An 18,167-nucleotide genomic window follows, 5' to 3' on the forward strand; every position below is an offset into this window, starting at 1 on the left:
GAATATTTTTTGTTAATTTTGGTTTTGATAGTTATTTATCAAAAGTACAACCTAAACTGCCCAGCTGAAGTTTGTTGTATGCTTAGGTTAGTCATTCCTTTGCATCATTGAACCTTGGTTAGTTGAAATGCAATCTCCTGGCCGTATGACTAATAATAAAATCACTGTATTAAAAGAAACAGTGCGATGCGGTGATTGGCAATTTCTTCCCAATCACTTATTTGAATAGTCTGCAATTTCTACATTCTTATATAAAAACGTATTTATTGTTTATGTATGATGTCCATGCATAGAACACATAAAGTATTATCGCCATGCTGTTTGATTATTTCAGTGAATTTCTTACAGTAAAATCCTAACAAGGTTGAATCTGACTTCACCATTAATTTACAGTAGTCAAACGGGAAAAACAGTGTAAATTCGCAGTGAAACAGCGTATTCATAAAATACATAAGAAACCAATAAAACCTTTTTGGTAGATTGTTGAGTGATTTTATGTCTACGTCCATAGTATAATATAATTTATTAATGTTATAGCAAAGGAACCAAACAAAGAAAAAAATAGCCGCTGAAAGGTGATGCATCTTAATGCTTCCAAACTTGTTAAAGAACCGACCATTCTGGCTTGCTAGGGGGTCGCATTATTGGAAGTCATTAACTTCAGACGAGGAAATATGTGGTAGAAAAAACACTTTGCTCCGTTCAGAACCGAAACTCTTACAACTTTTGACGGAAGCTATTGTTACAAATACCCTGACCCTTGTTACAGTTATAACTAATCCTCCTGTTAGCCATTATTGTGAATAACAATATTTATACAATACGCGTTATACTCTGAAAAAGCCCTCAATGGGTACTGTTCACAAGAAATAGATTATTAATGAAGTTTTCTTGCAACAGCGCCCGAAACTAAAGAAACGCCAAGTTCGGTTTGGAGAGCGGTGTGTGTTTGTACAGAAAGGGGTGAACGCGTGCTAAGGTTTGGGGCGATAGGGGCACGCGTGGATTTAATGTGGGGCTCTAGGGGTATATGATGAAATGCGGAAAAGCTTAACAAGTTGAAGCTGTTTTACTTGAAGAAGTTAAAGAAGGGATATGTAAGTGAAAAGGGAAAAGATGGGGGAATGAGAAGCAAAAAAAATTAGAGTAAAAAGAGAAAGCAAGAAGGAGAGAGTGGGAGAGACGGGAAAGTGGAAGAGAGAGAGCATAGAGAGATAATGAAAAAGGAAAAGATATCACTTCAGATTATAAAACTACATGCACCCTCTTTGAAATTATGGAACAAATGTTCTTGAAAAACGAGATCACTGATTGTCAATCTGTCTGTATTATAGAGCATTACGTGCAAATTTGCTACAGGATTGCATTTAGGTGGACATAGTGTTTAATCCCCCAAATAGCAATAATTGGCGTCTTCCCTCCTGAATTCCCGGGTGAAATGTTCGGAAAATTAATACGCTATTAATCTAAGATTATTTCCGACAATGTTTCCTCTACCCATCTTGGCTATCGCCTTTCGGAATAAAAGTCATTATGGCCACCTCTCATCCATATTTCTTTCCGAAACAGATCACATAAAGGGTGATCACACCATCTTGGAACGCATAAAAACGCGTCACGTTTTGAGGGAGAAAGCATGAAAAGCGACAAGTATGGCTAATCGGTGGTGTTTATGTGGAAGAATGCAACCTGCTCCCATCTCTCTTTCTTTCTTTCTTTTTGCTGCCCATAGCCCTATTATGTTGTGAGTAATCAAATGTGAATGAAAGTCTGTGATTTTGTCACAGCTCTTTAATGATGTCCACACGTCAACTTGACAATGTTGTCACGAACAGGATCAAGTGACCTCATATCAAGATGATAGCATGGGATTTATAACCAGAGGATCCTAAAGTTGAGCGTTGAAGGAGAGAAAGAAGAAGAAGGAGGAGGAGATGAAGAAGAAAAAGAAGAAAAAAGAGGAAAAAGGAAGTATGATGAAGAAGGAGAAGAAAATAAGTATATGATGAAGAAGAAGGAGAATAGTGAAAAGAAGAAGAAGGAAGAGGAGATGAAGAAGAAGAAGAAGAAAAAAGGATGATGAAGAAGGAGAATAGCGAAAAGGAGGAGGAGGAGGAGATGAAGAAGACAAAGAAGGAGAAGCAGAAGAACGAGAAGAAGAAGAAAAGAAGTATATGATGATGAAGAAGAAGGAGAAGAAGTAGAATAATGAAAATAAGAAGAAGGGACAAGAAGAAGAGAAGAGAAAAAAAGGAGATTCGCGATGACGATGATGATGATGATGATGATGACTGTGATGATAATGCGGGTGGCGTTGGTAGTGATATCATTGGGCGAGGTATGGTAGAGAACTAGAAATAATGAGTTGGTGAGGATTCTGACACTTCGTTTTTCCCTCACGCACTTATAGATATGCTTTTCATTAGTTCTCGCTCTGGACATGCTGGAAGAGAAAAAAGATCGTTCGCCGCGAAATACTTAAGTATAGCCTCTAAGGCTTCGGGCGTTTCTCGATGCTCCTTATATGAATGTTATCATGCAAAATCAGTTTGATTTGTTAATGTTTGTTTAATTAAATTTAATTCAGAGTTTATTTAAATATTGCAATATACTTAGGGGACACAATAACAAAATGTACAAAATATATGTCGTTGAGTGGAAATGGGTGAAAGTAGTAATTTTTTTTTTTTTTTGGATAATAGTAACTTCAGATTTTGAGTGGGGTTTTTTTTCTTCATGACATATATTTTCATGCATTCAGGGTTCATGTGAATTTAACATTTTCTAAACTACAACCCTGAGTGAACTTGTTTGCTTTAAAGGTATTAATTCAAGGGAATTTTTTCTAAACATTATTTCAACCAGTTGTATTCATAATTTCGCTTTAAGTTAACATAAGTTGCTGTAAAATGCATGAATGAGTAAATGAATGAATACCCCCGTCATTTTTTCTTCTCTTTGCTTTTTTTTCATCATTTTCTCAATTTTTTCCCTTTTATTTCTTATTGATAAGTGGCTTTTAGACTACATTTTTTTCTTCGTAGTTTAAAAGTTCCTATTACCATTTATCATTATCATCAACAACACAGTCGCTTTTATTTTGTTGACGATGTTGGTCCTGTTTTATTCGTTATTAATATTTAGTTATTATTGCATTGTTTATCTTGAACATGTTCATGAAAATCGCCTTCGTAAATTTTGTAACTCCCCCTCTCTCTTCTACATTTATTTCATCTTTAACTTTCTTTCCTTTTCCCTCTTTCTTTCTTTCTTTCTCCCTCCTCTCCCCCTCTCTCTCCCTTTCTCCATCTCTAGACGGATGTTCCCTACCTTTCGATGTAGTATCACTGGACTGGAGCAGAATGCCAAATACATTCTACTCATGGACATCGTGCCCGTCGATGACACTCGCTACAAATACCACAACTCTGAGTGGGTAGTATCCGGTAAAGCCGAACCTCATATGCCTAGCCGGTTATACATACACCCGGACTCACCGGCCACCGGAGCAGTTTGGATGAAACAAGTGGTCACTTTTCACAAGCTCAAGCTGACCAACAACAATCTCGACCAGCACGGCCATGTGAGTAACATTGTAAGCGCTCTATGTTCCTTATATGTTTGTCATGTGCGTAATATCGTCTCGTCTTTATATTCATATCTAACATATCTATATAACTAAATATCAAATGTTATTTGATAGATCTTTGTAAGCCTACTTAATATCATTATATCCCCAAACTTTGATAATGTTCAGTATTTCCATAAATACCATCAACAGGACTAGAAATCCAGAGAAGATGTATATCATAAACATCACATCAATGTCAAATTTCTTGCTCACATCTTAAATATTAAAATAAAAAACAAAAAATCTTTAATAGAGAATTGAGTTTGAATGGATCTCGAGATAATCTTTTTTACCTTAAGTTTATGTATTTTCACGGGAATAAATTAATACCAATGTCATGAATACTGTTAAAATTTTACGCAGATTTGATGGATAATGAAGAAATAATTGTTTAAGTATTCATTTATCTAGAAGCATTGTCTCGAAAAGTGAAACGCTTGATATCGTATATATTCCTACACCATGTACACAGGTAGTGAATGAGGAATGTATTATGAAGAATAATGAATCACGTGATAATGAATCAATTATTATAGTACTTCTCTAAGTTCATGTATCTGCCTCTTATCGATTGTAAAAATATATTTAATTTACCCGTTACAATTCTAGCAGAGCGAGCATGAATCAGAATTTCCCCTGCTCCTCCTGCGGAGGGAACGTGGCAATAATCCAAGCTAGAGGCATTTCCTACACCCTCTTATTCTTCATAATCTTTAATGCAAGATTTTAATGGCTTGATGCAGGCCCCTTGTCTTCTTTGCCCTGAAATCTGTCAAAGACCCCAAGAAAAAGAGGTCAAACCTAATTTTACAAATGAGTCTTCCCACCGAATCCTTCTCAAACTCTCTGTTGCATCATCATCATTACCAACAAGGCCTTTACGTTTGGATAATCATCATAATACAAACCTACTACGGTAGATATGAACTTATAGCGGACTATCAAAAAAGCAACCAGACAAAAAGATGGAGAATACGAAAAAAAAAACAGTCCTGTTGAACGAATTGTTAATCTCGTAAGTCGCCCTTATAACACCACTAATTGGGTTTATGAGAAGCCAGAATGGTAGGGATGACTCCATATATCGCATCGTTAGATTTTATCTCCATTTCAATTTCTCAACCAATCAAGGACGCAAGCGATGTTTTCTTGGTCACAAAGACTCGACTCAGTACACACTCGCTGACAAAGTGTGCTGTTGATTCTTGTTGCATGCACTCGTTGCACGGTGATCTGTCGGGGTATGTTCCTTTAAAACACTCGGACCATTTAGGCGCGCAAAGAAGCGAAAACAAATTACGTCGATACAAATCAGATCTCGCCTGTCTCCCGTGTTAATGCCACTTAAGTCTGTTAAACCGGGCAGGCTTGACTTAAAAAGATTACTCTTTAGACTTCCAAAATAGTACTAATTCTCCTCGATGAAATGAATATCCACCAAGCTTTTATTTTCTTCAGTGAACTGAATTGGTCGAATTAAAAGATACAGCGAGCTGGCAAGGACAGCAAGTTCATATCATACCAAATAGCATTTAATTATATTTCTTCATGTGGTAGTTTGACGGGTTTAACAGGTATCCCCTCTAATTTGATTATTTCCATGGTCACGATAGCTGAGGAAAATGAAATTAAACGTAAGACTCTGATTAAGGTCAGATCTTACGCAAATTGTTTAATACAGTCATTAGGCAATGTTCCTTCACGATTTGGTGATGACAATGGTGAATATTCGTATCAGAAACTTGAACCAGTCAGGAATCATAATATTCCCTTCACGGTACTTTCATTTTGGGGATGAATAGGTTATAGTCTTGATGAGCAAAATGACGAGCAAAATGTTAAATGAACAAAAAATAGATATATTAAAAAAAATATATCGCAAGAGAACCAACGGAGTAATATTAGTGGCGCATGTCTGGGTTTTTTTTAAACAAACCATATGCTAGGATCAATTTCAGTGACCGGAATCCCAACTCTTTGCCTAATCTAGAAATAAAACCACTTTAATAAATCACGCCAATTCTCGTGTGAATTTGTACATTTTTCAGCACCCATGTCAACTAAGTTGAACTAAAATTGGATTTGAGATCAATCAAAATCAGACAAACTAGAAAGATGATTTGTATTTTAGCAAGGAGATAAGCTAAAGAGTTTTTTTTTTTTTTCATTCGGTCGTGTATGCCTATATTATATACCTCAAAGAAAAAAAAAGTAGAATGATCTCTTTTATTGATTATAATCATGTACACAATTTCATTGATTTTATGTGTGCAAATGTCTGCACATGATTACAAATGTTAGAAAAAGAGATCATGATATTTCAACTTCCATTTTGATATCTGAATATCGTCGCTATGACGTCACCGAGAGGGAGCTGAAATACTTTGTGCAAGGGTGAACAGTGCGTCTTGTGTTGTTTCTCCAGCCTATAGTTTATAGTTTATAACTGATATGCTTTTACATTTTTTTCCTTTTTATTGCGAATTCATATTTTGCAGGCTCGCTCTCGTTCGAGAGGAAATCAAATTTCACAACTCGGTTATAATTACTGGGATATTGCAAATGTAGAAATTGCACCTGCGCCGCACGAATGGAAAGCAACATTCTGAAACCATTAATAAAAATAATGATTCCAAAGCTTGCATTATGACGACATGTTTTCTTGACCTTGTCTATGCGTATGTATATTCCCTGTTGTAATTCACTGTGTCTCTCCCATTCCTTCACCATCTCTCTTCCATTCCCCTTCTCCCTTTCTCATTGTCTAATTCTGTTACTCTCGATCTTTCTCCCCCTCCCACACATTCTCCCTTTCTTTCTCTCTCCCCCTCCTCTCATTCTGTAGCTCTCTCTCTCTCCCTCTCTCATTTTTCCAACACACTTTCTTTATTCCTCTTCTCTTTATCGGCTATTCATTCCCTGTTCGTCTAACAATTAAACATTTTAAAGACTTTATTTTTTTCAAAAGAAATATATAATAAAGAAATGGAAAAGATGAATTGAGATAGATCTATATAGGTAGTTTAAGAGGGGCGTGAATAAGTGGTATACACACATCACCCTCCCAGTCCAACAACCATTTTATGGGCAATGCAGGTTTAGAATAAACTCCTGTCACAAAATCATGTAGCTAGATTTTTTTATATAGTTATTTAAGGAGGAGAATGAAGCAAATTTGATGAATTGAAGATTTTAATAGAATGGATGATTACCTTAATGTCGCTTCCTCAAATTTAGCAAAGTTCTTGACACTTGAACAAATACTTAATTTCCGTTTACTTAACTTTCTTCCAAATTTAATAAGAAGATTCTCTTTAGAATCCTCTAAAAAAAAATCAACACTGTTTCTTAAAAAGTTTGGAAACCGATATTTTAATTTCACTCTAAATTCCATCTATAGTTGTTTTTCAGAGTATATAGTAGTCCCGGCAAAACATTAACAGTTAATTGGCTTTTGATAGAGACTAAATAAATTTCCCGGGATTTCGGAAGGCGCTTGAACCTGAATCTGATCAAAAGCATGAAATTCGATACAGGGAGATGAATGGTTCGTCTTTTGTGACAACTTGGGGTCGAAACGAGGGGTTATTTCTTGAAGGGTTTAAGGTTTGCCTCAGCGATCGGTGTTAGCGAACTGCTAAACGGGTGCTCTCAGGTTACACATTGCTGCCCGGGTGGGTGTGGGGTAGATAATGAGGGGGTACGGGGAAGCACCTTTTAATCTCCCTGTTAATCCTCGCTTGATCTGCGTTAGAGTTGTGTCGAGAGCGTAATTAGGGATGTGAGGCTGAGCGGGCACGATGGCCAGCCCGTTGACGCCCGTAACGCGGCACCTGACAGCTGGAATGTCACATCTATTCTAGCCGGGTGGAGCCGGCTACTATCTCCCTTGTCTTAGTCTTACATTCCCTGTGCAAACCCGTAGGTAGCGAAGACGACTTGGACAAGTGTGAAAGCCGTATTGAGCGCCGCTGAACGTGTTAGGTTTGGCAGATAGCAGCTCCCCCTTTACCGGTCCAGCGGGATGGTAGCGTCCCGAGTGGGTTAAGAGGTCGAACACTGGTGACTACACTCTGCAACTCAAATTTATAACCTTGTCTTTCCTATCTCCATTTCCAGTTCTCTATTTTCATCGCATCTTTGTTATCTCATTGCATGGAAATCCCTTCCATTTCTCAGACTACTTTCCTTCACCACCTCAATCCTTCCTCCTCCATCTCTTTCCCTCCTTTCTCTCTCGGGCTCTGTTAACTTTTCACAAGTTGAAAGATTCGTTGCATATTGCGAAGTGTTAAAGATTGAAGGGGATTCATCCATCCGTGTAGACAGGAAACTTCCGATGATGATTAAGTTTATACCGGCAGTTATTTGAACGAAATATCCCATCAGCTCTGTAAAAACAACAACCCTTCGCCTTCTCATTGTGCTAGTGATATCTTAAAAATATTCCGAATGAAAATGGTTGGTTTGGATTTCACTTCGAACAATTTTCACAATCCTTAATTTTATAAAGACTAAACGATATTGATCATGTTGATCAACTATCTAAACATTCACTTTGGCCAATTAAGCAAAACATTTGAAAAATGAGTAATTTGTTCATCGATTAACAATATGTATGAAAATCAAACGTGCATCAATATTGTTATGTAAGCATTATATTATATTACATATATATATATATATATAAATATATATAAATATATATATATGATTAAGAATGAAAACATGAGAAATGAAACAAACCACAAAAATAGGTGACCGTAAATATTGAACTAGCAGACGCCTACACTGTATTATTTTTGTTCTCAAAAAGAAAGAGAGAGAGAAAAAAGGGAAGAGAAATGGCAAACATAAAATGGCGTCATCGAAGATGATAACCTTCTCGGTTTATCTCCAGACACGCATCGCAATCGAACGAGAATCGAACAAGAGCAGCTGAAATAGCGCACACTGATTAAATCACAGTGTCCTATCTGTAAACGATACCCTTCTTCTCCTCCTAAATTGACTTCTGAGCTATGACTCGAGTACGATTGACTCCCTTCCCTTTTCCTCTCATTCTCATTCCCTCTCACTCTCTTCCTCTCTCTCTCTCTCTCTGTCACACACACATACGCACACGGCCACACAACATACCCACCCACTCTCTCTTCCCTTCTCTATCTTTCATACACACCCACACACACACACACTTTCTCTCTCTCTCTCTATACCTCTCTTTTTTTATCACCCATGAAAAAAAGTATACGCAAACAAACACTTCTTCTTCTTCCCCTTCTTCTTTTCATTATCATTATCATCATCATCATCATCATCATCGTCATTACTATTATTATTATTATTATTATCATAATCGTGTTTGATATTATTATTGCCATGATCTTAATCACGGTAATTATCCTGTAAACCCCCATACTGATATTGCAATCCTTCTCTTTCTTTTTCTTTATTGCTACCCCTTTGCCTATAAACATAACAGTAGGATTTATAGTTCAAAAAGATTTGTCTCAATGCGGATAAATTCATGATATATGAGAATCGTTATCTTTACTTTTTGTTAACCTATTTTTAGGTAAAATCAGGCATCCTAAATTAGATGCACCGTATAGCAAGCAATGGTATTAACGTACTTATTAAAATGACATCTCGAGCAATCGAAAAACCAAACGACAAAGGGTATCATCTCGTTCATATAAACGTGAAACATAATATAAAATGTGAAAGGTTTGGTAACATGGGAGTCGGTATCTGACAGGAATCAAACAGTCGGCATATATCAAAGCCGTCTTGGAGATGTCTCTTTCATTTATTTTGCAATAATCGCGATAATAATGCCACTGAAAAAGTACACGACAAAGACACTGAAAATCATAAAGATCTTATTGAGCTATAAGGGAAGGGGGACATCGATTTTTTCGACAGCGGTCGGGTCGTCATCAATGAGTTCGTCCGAGGGATCGTTTGTTTGAAGCGTAATCCAGCATGCTGAGTTAAGAAGGGACCGACCCTCGCTTGCTTACCCCTGGAGAAACCGGCGAGCAATCAGGCGAGCAACTCAGATTGTCCCAGTGCAGTCGCGGTGATATTTCATGCAAAAGAGCACAGAAAGCTCATCCAAACGCTCACAATGAAGTTGATTCTTTTGACCTCGTATTCCGACCAGTAGCCACAGTTTTTTTTGTAAAGCCTGGAAAAAACGATCTCGTTATTTGAAATAAAGTCTGATTTCCGGTTCTTCAATCTTAACCGTTTTATCGCAATAAATGAAACCATCTGAAAATTAATAAACCTGAGAGACTATCGTGCCTTTAACCATGCAAACATCTTCAGGAATGTATTTGATATTCCATTCTCAAAAGAAAACGTAAACGATATCAGTGATTTTGTTTTTCAACATGACCCATAATTGATACATACAACTGGTCCAAATAAACATTGCATGTGAATGATATGATTTTCACTGGACATGCTGGATGAAGGGGGGAATGGGTCCCAGCTTTACAATTTAATTTATCAATAGTAAACATACATAACAACTTTCATTGTGCTTTTATTAGTTGTTGGGCACAATGCTTAAACAGAATTGTCTACGAAGTAATCGTAGAGTAGATAATCCGTCATTTCTTTTTTATTTTTGGTTAAAGCGACAATTTAACAACGGTTTTTACATAATAATGTATAACAAGATTGTATGTTGTTTCAATATTAGGTTTGACCAAGTCATATCATTTCATCAATCTTAAGCTTTATTCCTTTTCCTCTCTTAGATAAATATTATATTTACTGTGTACACATATTCATGAACAACTATCAATCCGTCAGTTCCTTATCAATAAGTCCATCTTAAGACATCACATCTCTAGTTAGTACTGAAAGAGATCAGCTACAGGTGTAACTTTCCGCAGGGGGGCGTCTTATCAATCCAAAGATCACCCTTCGCGCGCTCCCAAGCGGAAATCAGCATTTTTCCACCGTCGTTTACGAGGCGCCATTTCGCGCACTAACAAAACTCGATTAAGTTAGTTTATAAGTGGCTTAATTAAGACATGTGTGTTGAGCGATGGTGAGTGGGGTTATGATTCTCAGAAGGGGGTGAGGTGGCACCCACATTACAGGCGACTATGTTACACCGCTCACGGTCTAATGGTCATTTGAAATCCGTCTTCAGAAGGAATCATTTTTTCTGCCATCATGATTTCTCAAGCATTCACTAAAGATGAAGCGAAATGATATCATCTGATATCTATAAACCCATGCTGGGCGACCCCGCACCTCAAAAAGACATTGTTTAAATCAATGATGTTTGAAAGAAGTCGCGGTTTTCCTCATGTTTTACCTAAACATTGCTAAAGGCTGTGTAAAATGTTGATTAAAGGATGCGAAGCAGCTGAACCGGACCCTATCGTCACAGCATACTCTGCCGGGATCACAAGAAATCATTTACATTGGTTTCTTGCTATCTCATCAGTAAGAGATGATATTTAGAATATTGAATCTTTTTTACATGTCTTAACATATCGCAAGATTATATTTCGCTTCTTTTTAAATTCTAATTTCTATGAAAGTTCCCCTTGAATTGTATCATCTCATGAATTAAGACCTTGGATTTCAACAAAATTATCTACGTTTGGTACAAGTTAGTTCTACTGACATGATTAAAAAATGACAGATTATCCTCTTTTTTATTGACATCATTTTGACATGTCTTTGTCGCTTCTAGTGTGATACTAGTCGGGCAAAGTGAGGAGTTGATGACGAAACAGAGAGAAAGAGAGAGAGAGTCCGAGTGGGTTGTTGCCGGGAAAATTCAATCACCTATGTCTCTAAATGTAACGCTGTTCGTAAAGACAGTGCTATCAGAGTCTGCGAAAATTGTCGGGCTATTAACACATCTTGGTTTAGAGAGCAATGCGTAATGTGATAGAGTGATGCCATTGCGTGACACTATTGCTCTTTCGAACCCAGAGGCAACCTTGAGTAGACGTAACGTCACAATTAAAACTCTCTCTCTCTTTCTCCATTTATGATCTCTTTCTCATTCATCCCACACATTCGAACACACACCCGTTCTGAAACAACACGGAAAGACACCAAATAAAGATGGTGGGCAGAATAAATACATCAGAAATGAAGAGAGATAGATAAACCAGCAGCGACAATAATTGCGTGCCAAATTATCCACCCTTTGTATATATACGATAATAAAAACTGATATAAACACAAGGGCATATCGTTATTTGCCACCTTTTGTTACACTAGGAATGTTGAGTTACCGTCGTGATTATTTTAGTAGACAGCATCTCGTGGAGCTACGTCTATTTCCCACAAGCTCAACAACAGCGGGCCAGGTCCCGCTGGCGCCTCCGATTTCGATCCCCGTAGTCCCAAGCATTGATCAATTTGATGTTATCGGCACCTGTTGAAACCGACGCATTATTCGGGCCAGCTCAGTCGTAAAATCCGCCCACCGATTCATCACCATGTGTTCTTTTCGCCACGCTTTTGTTTTTCTACTTTCAGCCACCTTTTTTCTCTATATTCCTCCAATTCTTCTTTATATTCTTCCTATTGTATTTTTCTTCTCTCCTCGGTTTATTCCTTTCCTCTAAATTTCACATTTTGTCATATACAATTTACTGTCGTCTATTTTCTTACAGTTTGGTGATAAATGTTTTGTGTAGTTGTTATGTCTATAACGTTGATGCTTTTGGCATTATGATCTATTTTTGACGAGTTCCAGCGTCCTGCTGAGCGAAGGTCGTCCTTTCTTACCATAACTATATGCCCACGCCTATTCTGACTCAAGAATCAACATTTTCTTACCTCTTTGGGCAACTTCTATACCCGGGCTTCTACCCTCTATTTTTCTTTAATTGAACAAGCTGAGTGGAAAATAATATAGATTGAATGTGAACGTGACCATGAAAAGTTACAGTTTCATTCAGCAAAGCAAAATAAAATATGTAAACAGATTTCGAAACGTGACCCGAATATTGGAAAATACAAACTAGGTTTCATATGGTACGCACAGCATTTATCTATTTTCATTGAAAAAGATTGAAAACAAAAACACCTTAAACGTCGATATGAATAGAAGTCATCTCCTAAATCAACTTACAATTTTCATTTGGTAAATTTTTTTTAAGATACTTTTTTTATGTTTATATGATGCATTTCAGAAGTATCTTTTTATGACATTTTTGTTTATTTATTTCACTTGAATGAGGAACATGCCAATTACTGGCCATAATATTTCATTTTCGATTTAAACATTCATCTTATTTTATTTTCATATTCTTACACATTTTCGGGTTTTCATCATGTTGATTGTGGTCAATATTTTACGTTTTTCATTTGTTCTTGATTATTAGTTTTTGATCACCGTGCTGTTTTCACTGTCTAAATTTCAAATTATTTTCAAATAACCAATATAAAAAAGATAATTGTGGGTAATTTTATAAACAATCAAGAGTTTTGCTGGTGTTTATCATCGATATTTTAATATGGTCCTATACAATTAGCATGCAATCACTGTCTCTGCGTCTTCGTACATTTTCGCGATTTCAATTGTTAATGAGTCTTACAAACTCTCTTCTTTGTCTTTTTATTGTGTTTTTCCTGCTGCAGATAATTCTAAATTCAATGCACAAGTATCAACCACGCTTTCACATCGTACAAGCCAACGATGTATTCAGTTTACGATGGAACAGCTTCGTGACCTTTGCCTTTCCAGAAACTGTCTTTATCGCCGTCACAGCCTACCAGAATGAAAAAGTAAGTCAGAAATACCAAATATAACCATTGCTAAACAAAACAGTATCACCATCATGAGCAAGATGAATGGTTTTTCACACAACTGCGTGCGCGCACACCCTCACCCACACTCACACACATCTACGCACACGCACACACACAAATTGGTTGACAAAGTTCGCAGCTAATGTACAGGATATCTCTTTGAAATCACTGCGTCAAGTTTCCTTGACCAGGGGCCCATTTCATAAAGAGTTGCAACTGTTGTAATCTTGCCATTATGGCAACTACCATGGTAACCTTGATTTTGATTGGATGCTGAGCCCTGATGCCATGGAAGTTGCCGTAATGGCAAAGTTATAACAGTAACTCTTTATGAAACGGGCCCAAGTAGTCCAATTGGACCTTCTCTTACTTTGGGCTAGTATCCTCTTTTATTTTCAAAAATAACAAATTATTGGCCTTTGTTTATTATTGAGATAAAATGTCATTATCCACTCCCTAGATTATTTTCACAACCTTGTCCAAAACTTCAGCGATGTGACAAAGTATTGTCTTCAATATGCCGCGGTCAACGTTATCGCCTCTTGAAAAAACTAGGACTAGTTTCTCATGTATCTCTATAAGTACATAATTAAGTAATAAAAACACGATTTCACATAATAAGTATCACTATAAATCCAGATACATAAGCGTGGATGTCATATCATTTTTGTCTGTCAGGACAGTTATACGTCACTGTGCGTCATTGCGGCCGCTGAGAAGACTGAATTGCAATGATGTTTCCATAGCTACTGCAGTGACAGAAATATTAACGTGCATATGCGTTCTCGTAACTAAAAGGGACTATGATCTTTTGCTATAACATTGTAAAGTAGAATTCTTATGATTTTGAAATGCAATCTTACATGTGCTGAACATTTACGCAATTACGATACATTTTAAAGTAGTAAAAATAAAGATAAAATTTAGCTCCGTTTGTATTAACTTTCTTTGTTCTTGTTTAACCTGTGGGTGTGACATTATGGATGTTGTTTCTTCTGCATGTACTCGATGTTTTCGTAGCTACGTTTGAACCGTGTTCACTCTTTCCAAATTTGTCTTCTCCTTAATTGTTAACAACCGTCCAATGTTTGTCCATGTGTCGAGAAACCATTAATTCGTATGCTTACAATTAACCACCAAACCCCCCTCCTACTTAATTCAGATTTCTACTTTTTTCTCCCTTTTAATCTCCTTCTTTCACTTTGATAATAAGGATTCCCGTTTTGTCTTTTACCTTCCGGCTCTCTATCATATCTTCTGTTCTTTATCTTTAAATCAGCCCTTCGATTTTTCCTCTCTTGACACCCCCCCCCCCCTTCCATATCCCCGTCCCGTTAACGTCGAGGTGCAGAAAACGCGCGCTGCTATTTTTGCAGCTTTAAGACCCGCTTCACGTCGTCCATTTTGAGAGCAATGATTTTACGATGAAAGTCTCATCAGTGGAATCGAACTGGGACAAGTAGATGAAGTGAATGGCAGTCCTGTAATGGACCGTTAATTCCTCGCCTAACAGCCCTGTTTGCCTTCATATAGAACCCAGTGCGGTTGTGTAAACGCGAGCGCGTGTGATAGCCAGGGGCAACCAGCAGCAACGCGCACTGGCGCAAGGCCGCATTTTCGTACCATGTAACGTCTACGTAACAAGCACAATGTCAGAGATACAAGGCGAACATGAGTATATATTCTCAAATTCATTTCCGAGCATTCTTCCCAAGTGGGATGTTTAAGCCCTCGCAAAATGTTATCAGTAAACAAACGAACACAATGGAGCTGGTGTGGGCGGACGTGGGCCCTGCATATTACATGGAGTGTTAGTTTTCATGTGATCGCGCGTAGCTCCGTGTTTCGACACGCGTAGTTTACACAACTCGTGCACTGGGCCTGCCCGGCTTGCACCACCACCAGCACAAATCACATTTTAATAGCGACTTGCTTCCGAAGTGAAAAAAGAAGTACACATCGAACGTCCTTCAAGCTCAACAAACTTACCAATCCTCTCCTAAAGTATTCATCAAATATTGGACTACTTATGATTAAACAGCCCCGTGGACACAAAATGATGCAAAAAGGCAAACTTTGCTTCTCAGAAGCTTGGCTGAACTTACATAATGTTGGTCTTAATGAATTTAATGCAAATCTACAGTTATTGGCTTTTGATGAGTTTCAAAAGTAAGGAGAATAAGAGAGGGGCATTCAGGAACATTTTAAGTTGGCTATAAATAAAAAGTAGAAACCCGTAAATGCATAAAAGGGCCTATTATGTCAAGCTTGCCACCTCTTTAGACCATGTATTTTAGTATATAGGCCAGACGGATTTATTCGACAATTTGGTAAAGCAATAATGTCTATTAATAAACCTCATAATTAGAATTAGGGGGAGGTGCCGTGGCAAAGTGGTCTAAGGCGCCTGACTATATAAATGCAAAGTCCGGGGTTCATTCTGGGATAGGGTCAAGTCGACAGGATTCTTTTGGAATTAGAAATCACAGTCATGTTCAACAGCTTTGGCAAATCTTTTATTTAAGTATGCGGTGTACTGTACGTTAAGAAAGAAATGCTAATTCCATCAAGGTTCAAATTTTTAGCCTAAAAACAAGTTTGTCCTTTGTTCTTCGTTATTTGTCAATTTTCGTAATCGAACAACAGCTTTCTGTATCTTTTAAGGGAGGGTCAAGAATAAAAAAAAAAAATTAGTGGATCCCCCTATTCTCAAAAACATTTACCTAAATCATATTGTATTTTACAATTTTGTCGATGTATTAAAATAGTATGTATGTTTTGCATTTTTGTTTATTCTTATAGTTAGGCTTTTCAATTGAATGTATGCTATGTATATTATTCAATTATAATATTGTATATCATTTCCATGAATATTAGAATATAACGATTAGCTATAGAGTAGAGTGCATTAATTACGTCCTGTTCATAGAAAGTGAAGTATAATGACCTTTCTCCTGAGTTCTGACCTACCCATGGGTTGAGACTTAACGATAATTGGTTGTCTATAATAGGCAGTGGTCAGATGTCCTGTATTTTATATACCACATGTCCACACATTTAGTATGGGTTCCTTCATTTATGTAAAGCTTGTTATTCCTCAATCATTATTTCACCCCAGATGTGCACTTTTTCATCATTCATAGATAAGACTGTCTTTAAAATTATTATGTCCGAAGTGATCATTATACTTCAGCTCTTAACATCACTATAGCGTCGTTTTGAAGAGGTAGATTGTCTGGGGGTAATTGATACTCGGCTACGCATCGGTTAACTTTGGAAATATATAGAGGAATCTATGGTAGTCGATGGATTCTGTAAATGGGCTTGGGATGAGGTAAGAAATAAACCAGGAATAGATGGAGGCAGTTTTAAGAAAAGGGGTTTCCAGTATGTTGCGTTCGAATCGTGTGCACACAGCATGGAAATTAAAACTTAAGAAGCTTGGCTGAAATAAGAGCGAATATACACTCTGCTGTGCTTCTCTTTTCTGCCGCAGCATGGCGCAGTTAGGGGAGTATGGGCCCCAGAGGTCCCGCGGGAGAAACAGGAGCGCAAATAGAATGGTCAAGTCCCTTGCCAGAATCGAAATAATTACGCCCTGAAACATCGCGATCTAGCTGGGGAACATGCATCCAGTCACGCGAAGCCGCCTCGACTGCCGCAGTGGTAAAGGTTTCTTAGTGGAGAGATGCGTGGTTTGGTTGAGAAAGGTTTACTGGTCATGGCCGGCTGAACACGGCGCTACTATACTGATGCGTTATCTTCGCTTCGTTGGGTAGTAGCCTTAAGTTATGAATATTAAATACACGTTAATTGAGACCCGACTAACCCAGGATCCCAAGAGCGTTCTGCACAAGGATCAGAGTCTGAAGTAAATGCCTTATTAACCGAAGGATTCAGGCGAAATAATTTTTTTTTTTTGGGGGGGGGAGGACTCACCAACATAATATATCTACTACTACCCCATTTATATCTTGTAACCGAACAACTCATACTGCGTTAGTCAGCCATGTCAGGAAATTGGGCTACTCTTTCATGGTCCTCAAAGTAAACACAATTTGCAGATGATAGGCGATGCAAAAGCAATGCACATTTAACTCTGAAATTATCAATCTGACGTTATACAAATCAATGTTTCTCTGAAATGTGTAAAAGATGGTAGAAGATAATCCTCTTAAGACCTTCTGTCAAAGATATATTGGATAAAAGTGCTCATGAGGGTGATTATGTGTCAAACCAACATTGGGCATTTCTTTTGGGCATTTTGTTTATCCAGTGTGATTAGAATTTTGCCCATTCTAAAGTAATTGCTGCTTATTTTTTAACCTAACTGGACATGCTTCGCGCGTTGGGTAAAATACTGCCCCAAATTGGTTGGACACATAATTACCCTCGTGGTGGTAAAAATTTCACCCAATATTTTTTTACGGTGTTGGCCGTATGTAATATTATTCAGAAACGCGTATCCTTTCAAGTCGGTCTTATGCTCAAAGTGCATTAGCAATGTACACGTAGGTCTACTTATACTTTAGTGGGCGTGATCGGATTGCAATTAACAACATTCATAACATTGACAAGCAATGACTTACACACAAACTTCACATTTAAAACGAGCTCATGCACACAGCAATCCGAGGACGTCTTTGGTTCGCAAACCATTGACAATAGTTCCAGATCGTAAAGTTTTTGCAAATATGGGTACAATAAAGGGCAAGTCCATCCACATAATAAGTTT

General features: G+C 37.5%; 1 protein-coding gene across 1 annotated transcript in view; it reads left to right on the forward strand.

Annotated features, from left to right (window-relative positions):
* The first annotated feature begins 2,079 nt into the window (after positions 1-2,079).
* LOC129254951 (T-box transcription factor TBX2b-like) overlaps positions 2,080-18,167 on the forward strand; it is a 29,886-nt gene continuing 13,798 nt past the window's right edge. The window contains exons 1-4 of the mRNA XM_064095904.1: positions 2,080-2,170; positions 2,762-2,768; positions 3,316-3,583; positions 13,262-13,408. Of these exons, the coding sequence (XP_063951974.1) occupies positions 2,080-2,170; positions 2,762-2,768; positions 3,316-3,583; positions 13,262-13,408 (513 nt within the window). The remainder of the gene's footprint in view (positions 2,171-2,761; positions 2,769-3,315; positions 3,584-13,261; positions 13,409-18,167) is intronic.

Source organism: Lytechinus pictus, chromosome 2, assembly GCF_037042905.1.
Source record: "Lytechinus pictus isolate F3 Inbred chromosome 2, Lp3.0, whole genome shotgun sequence".
In the NCBI taxonomy this organism is placed as follows: Eukaryota; Metazoa; Echinodermata; class Echinoidea; order Temnopleuroida; family Toxopneustidae; genus Lytechinus; species Lytechinus pictus.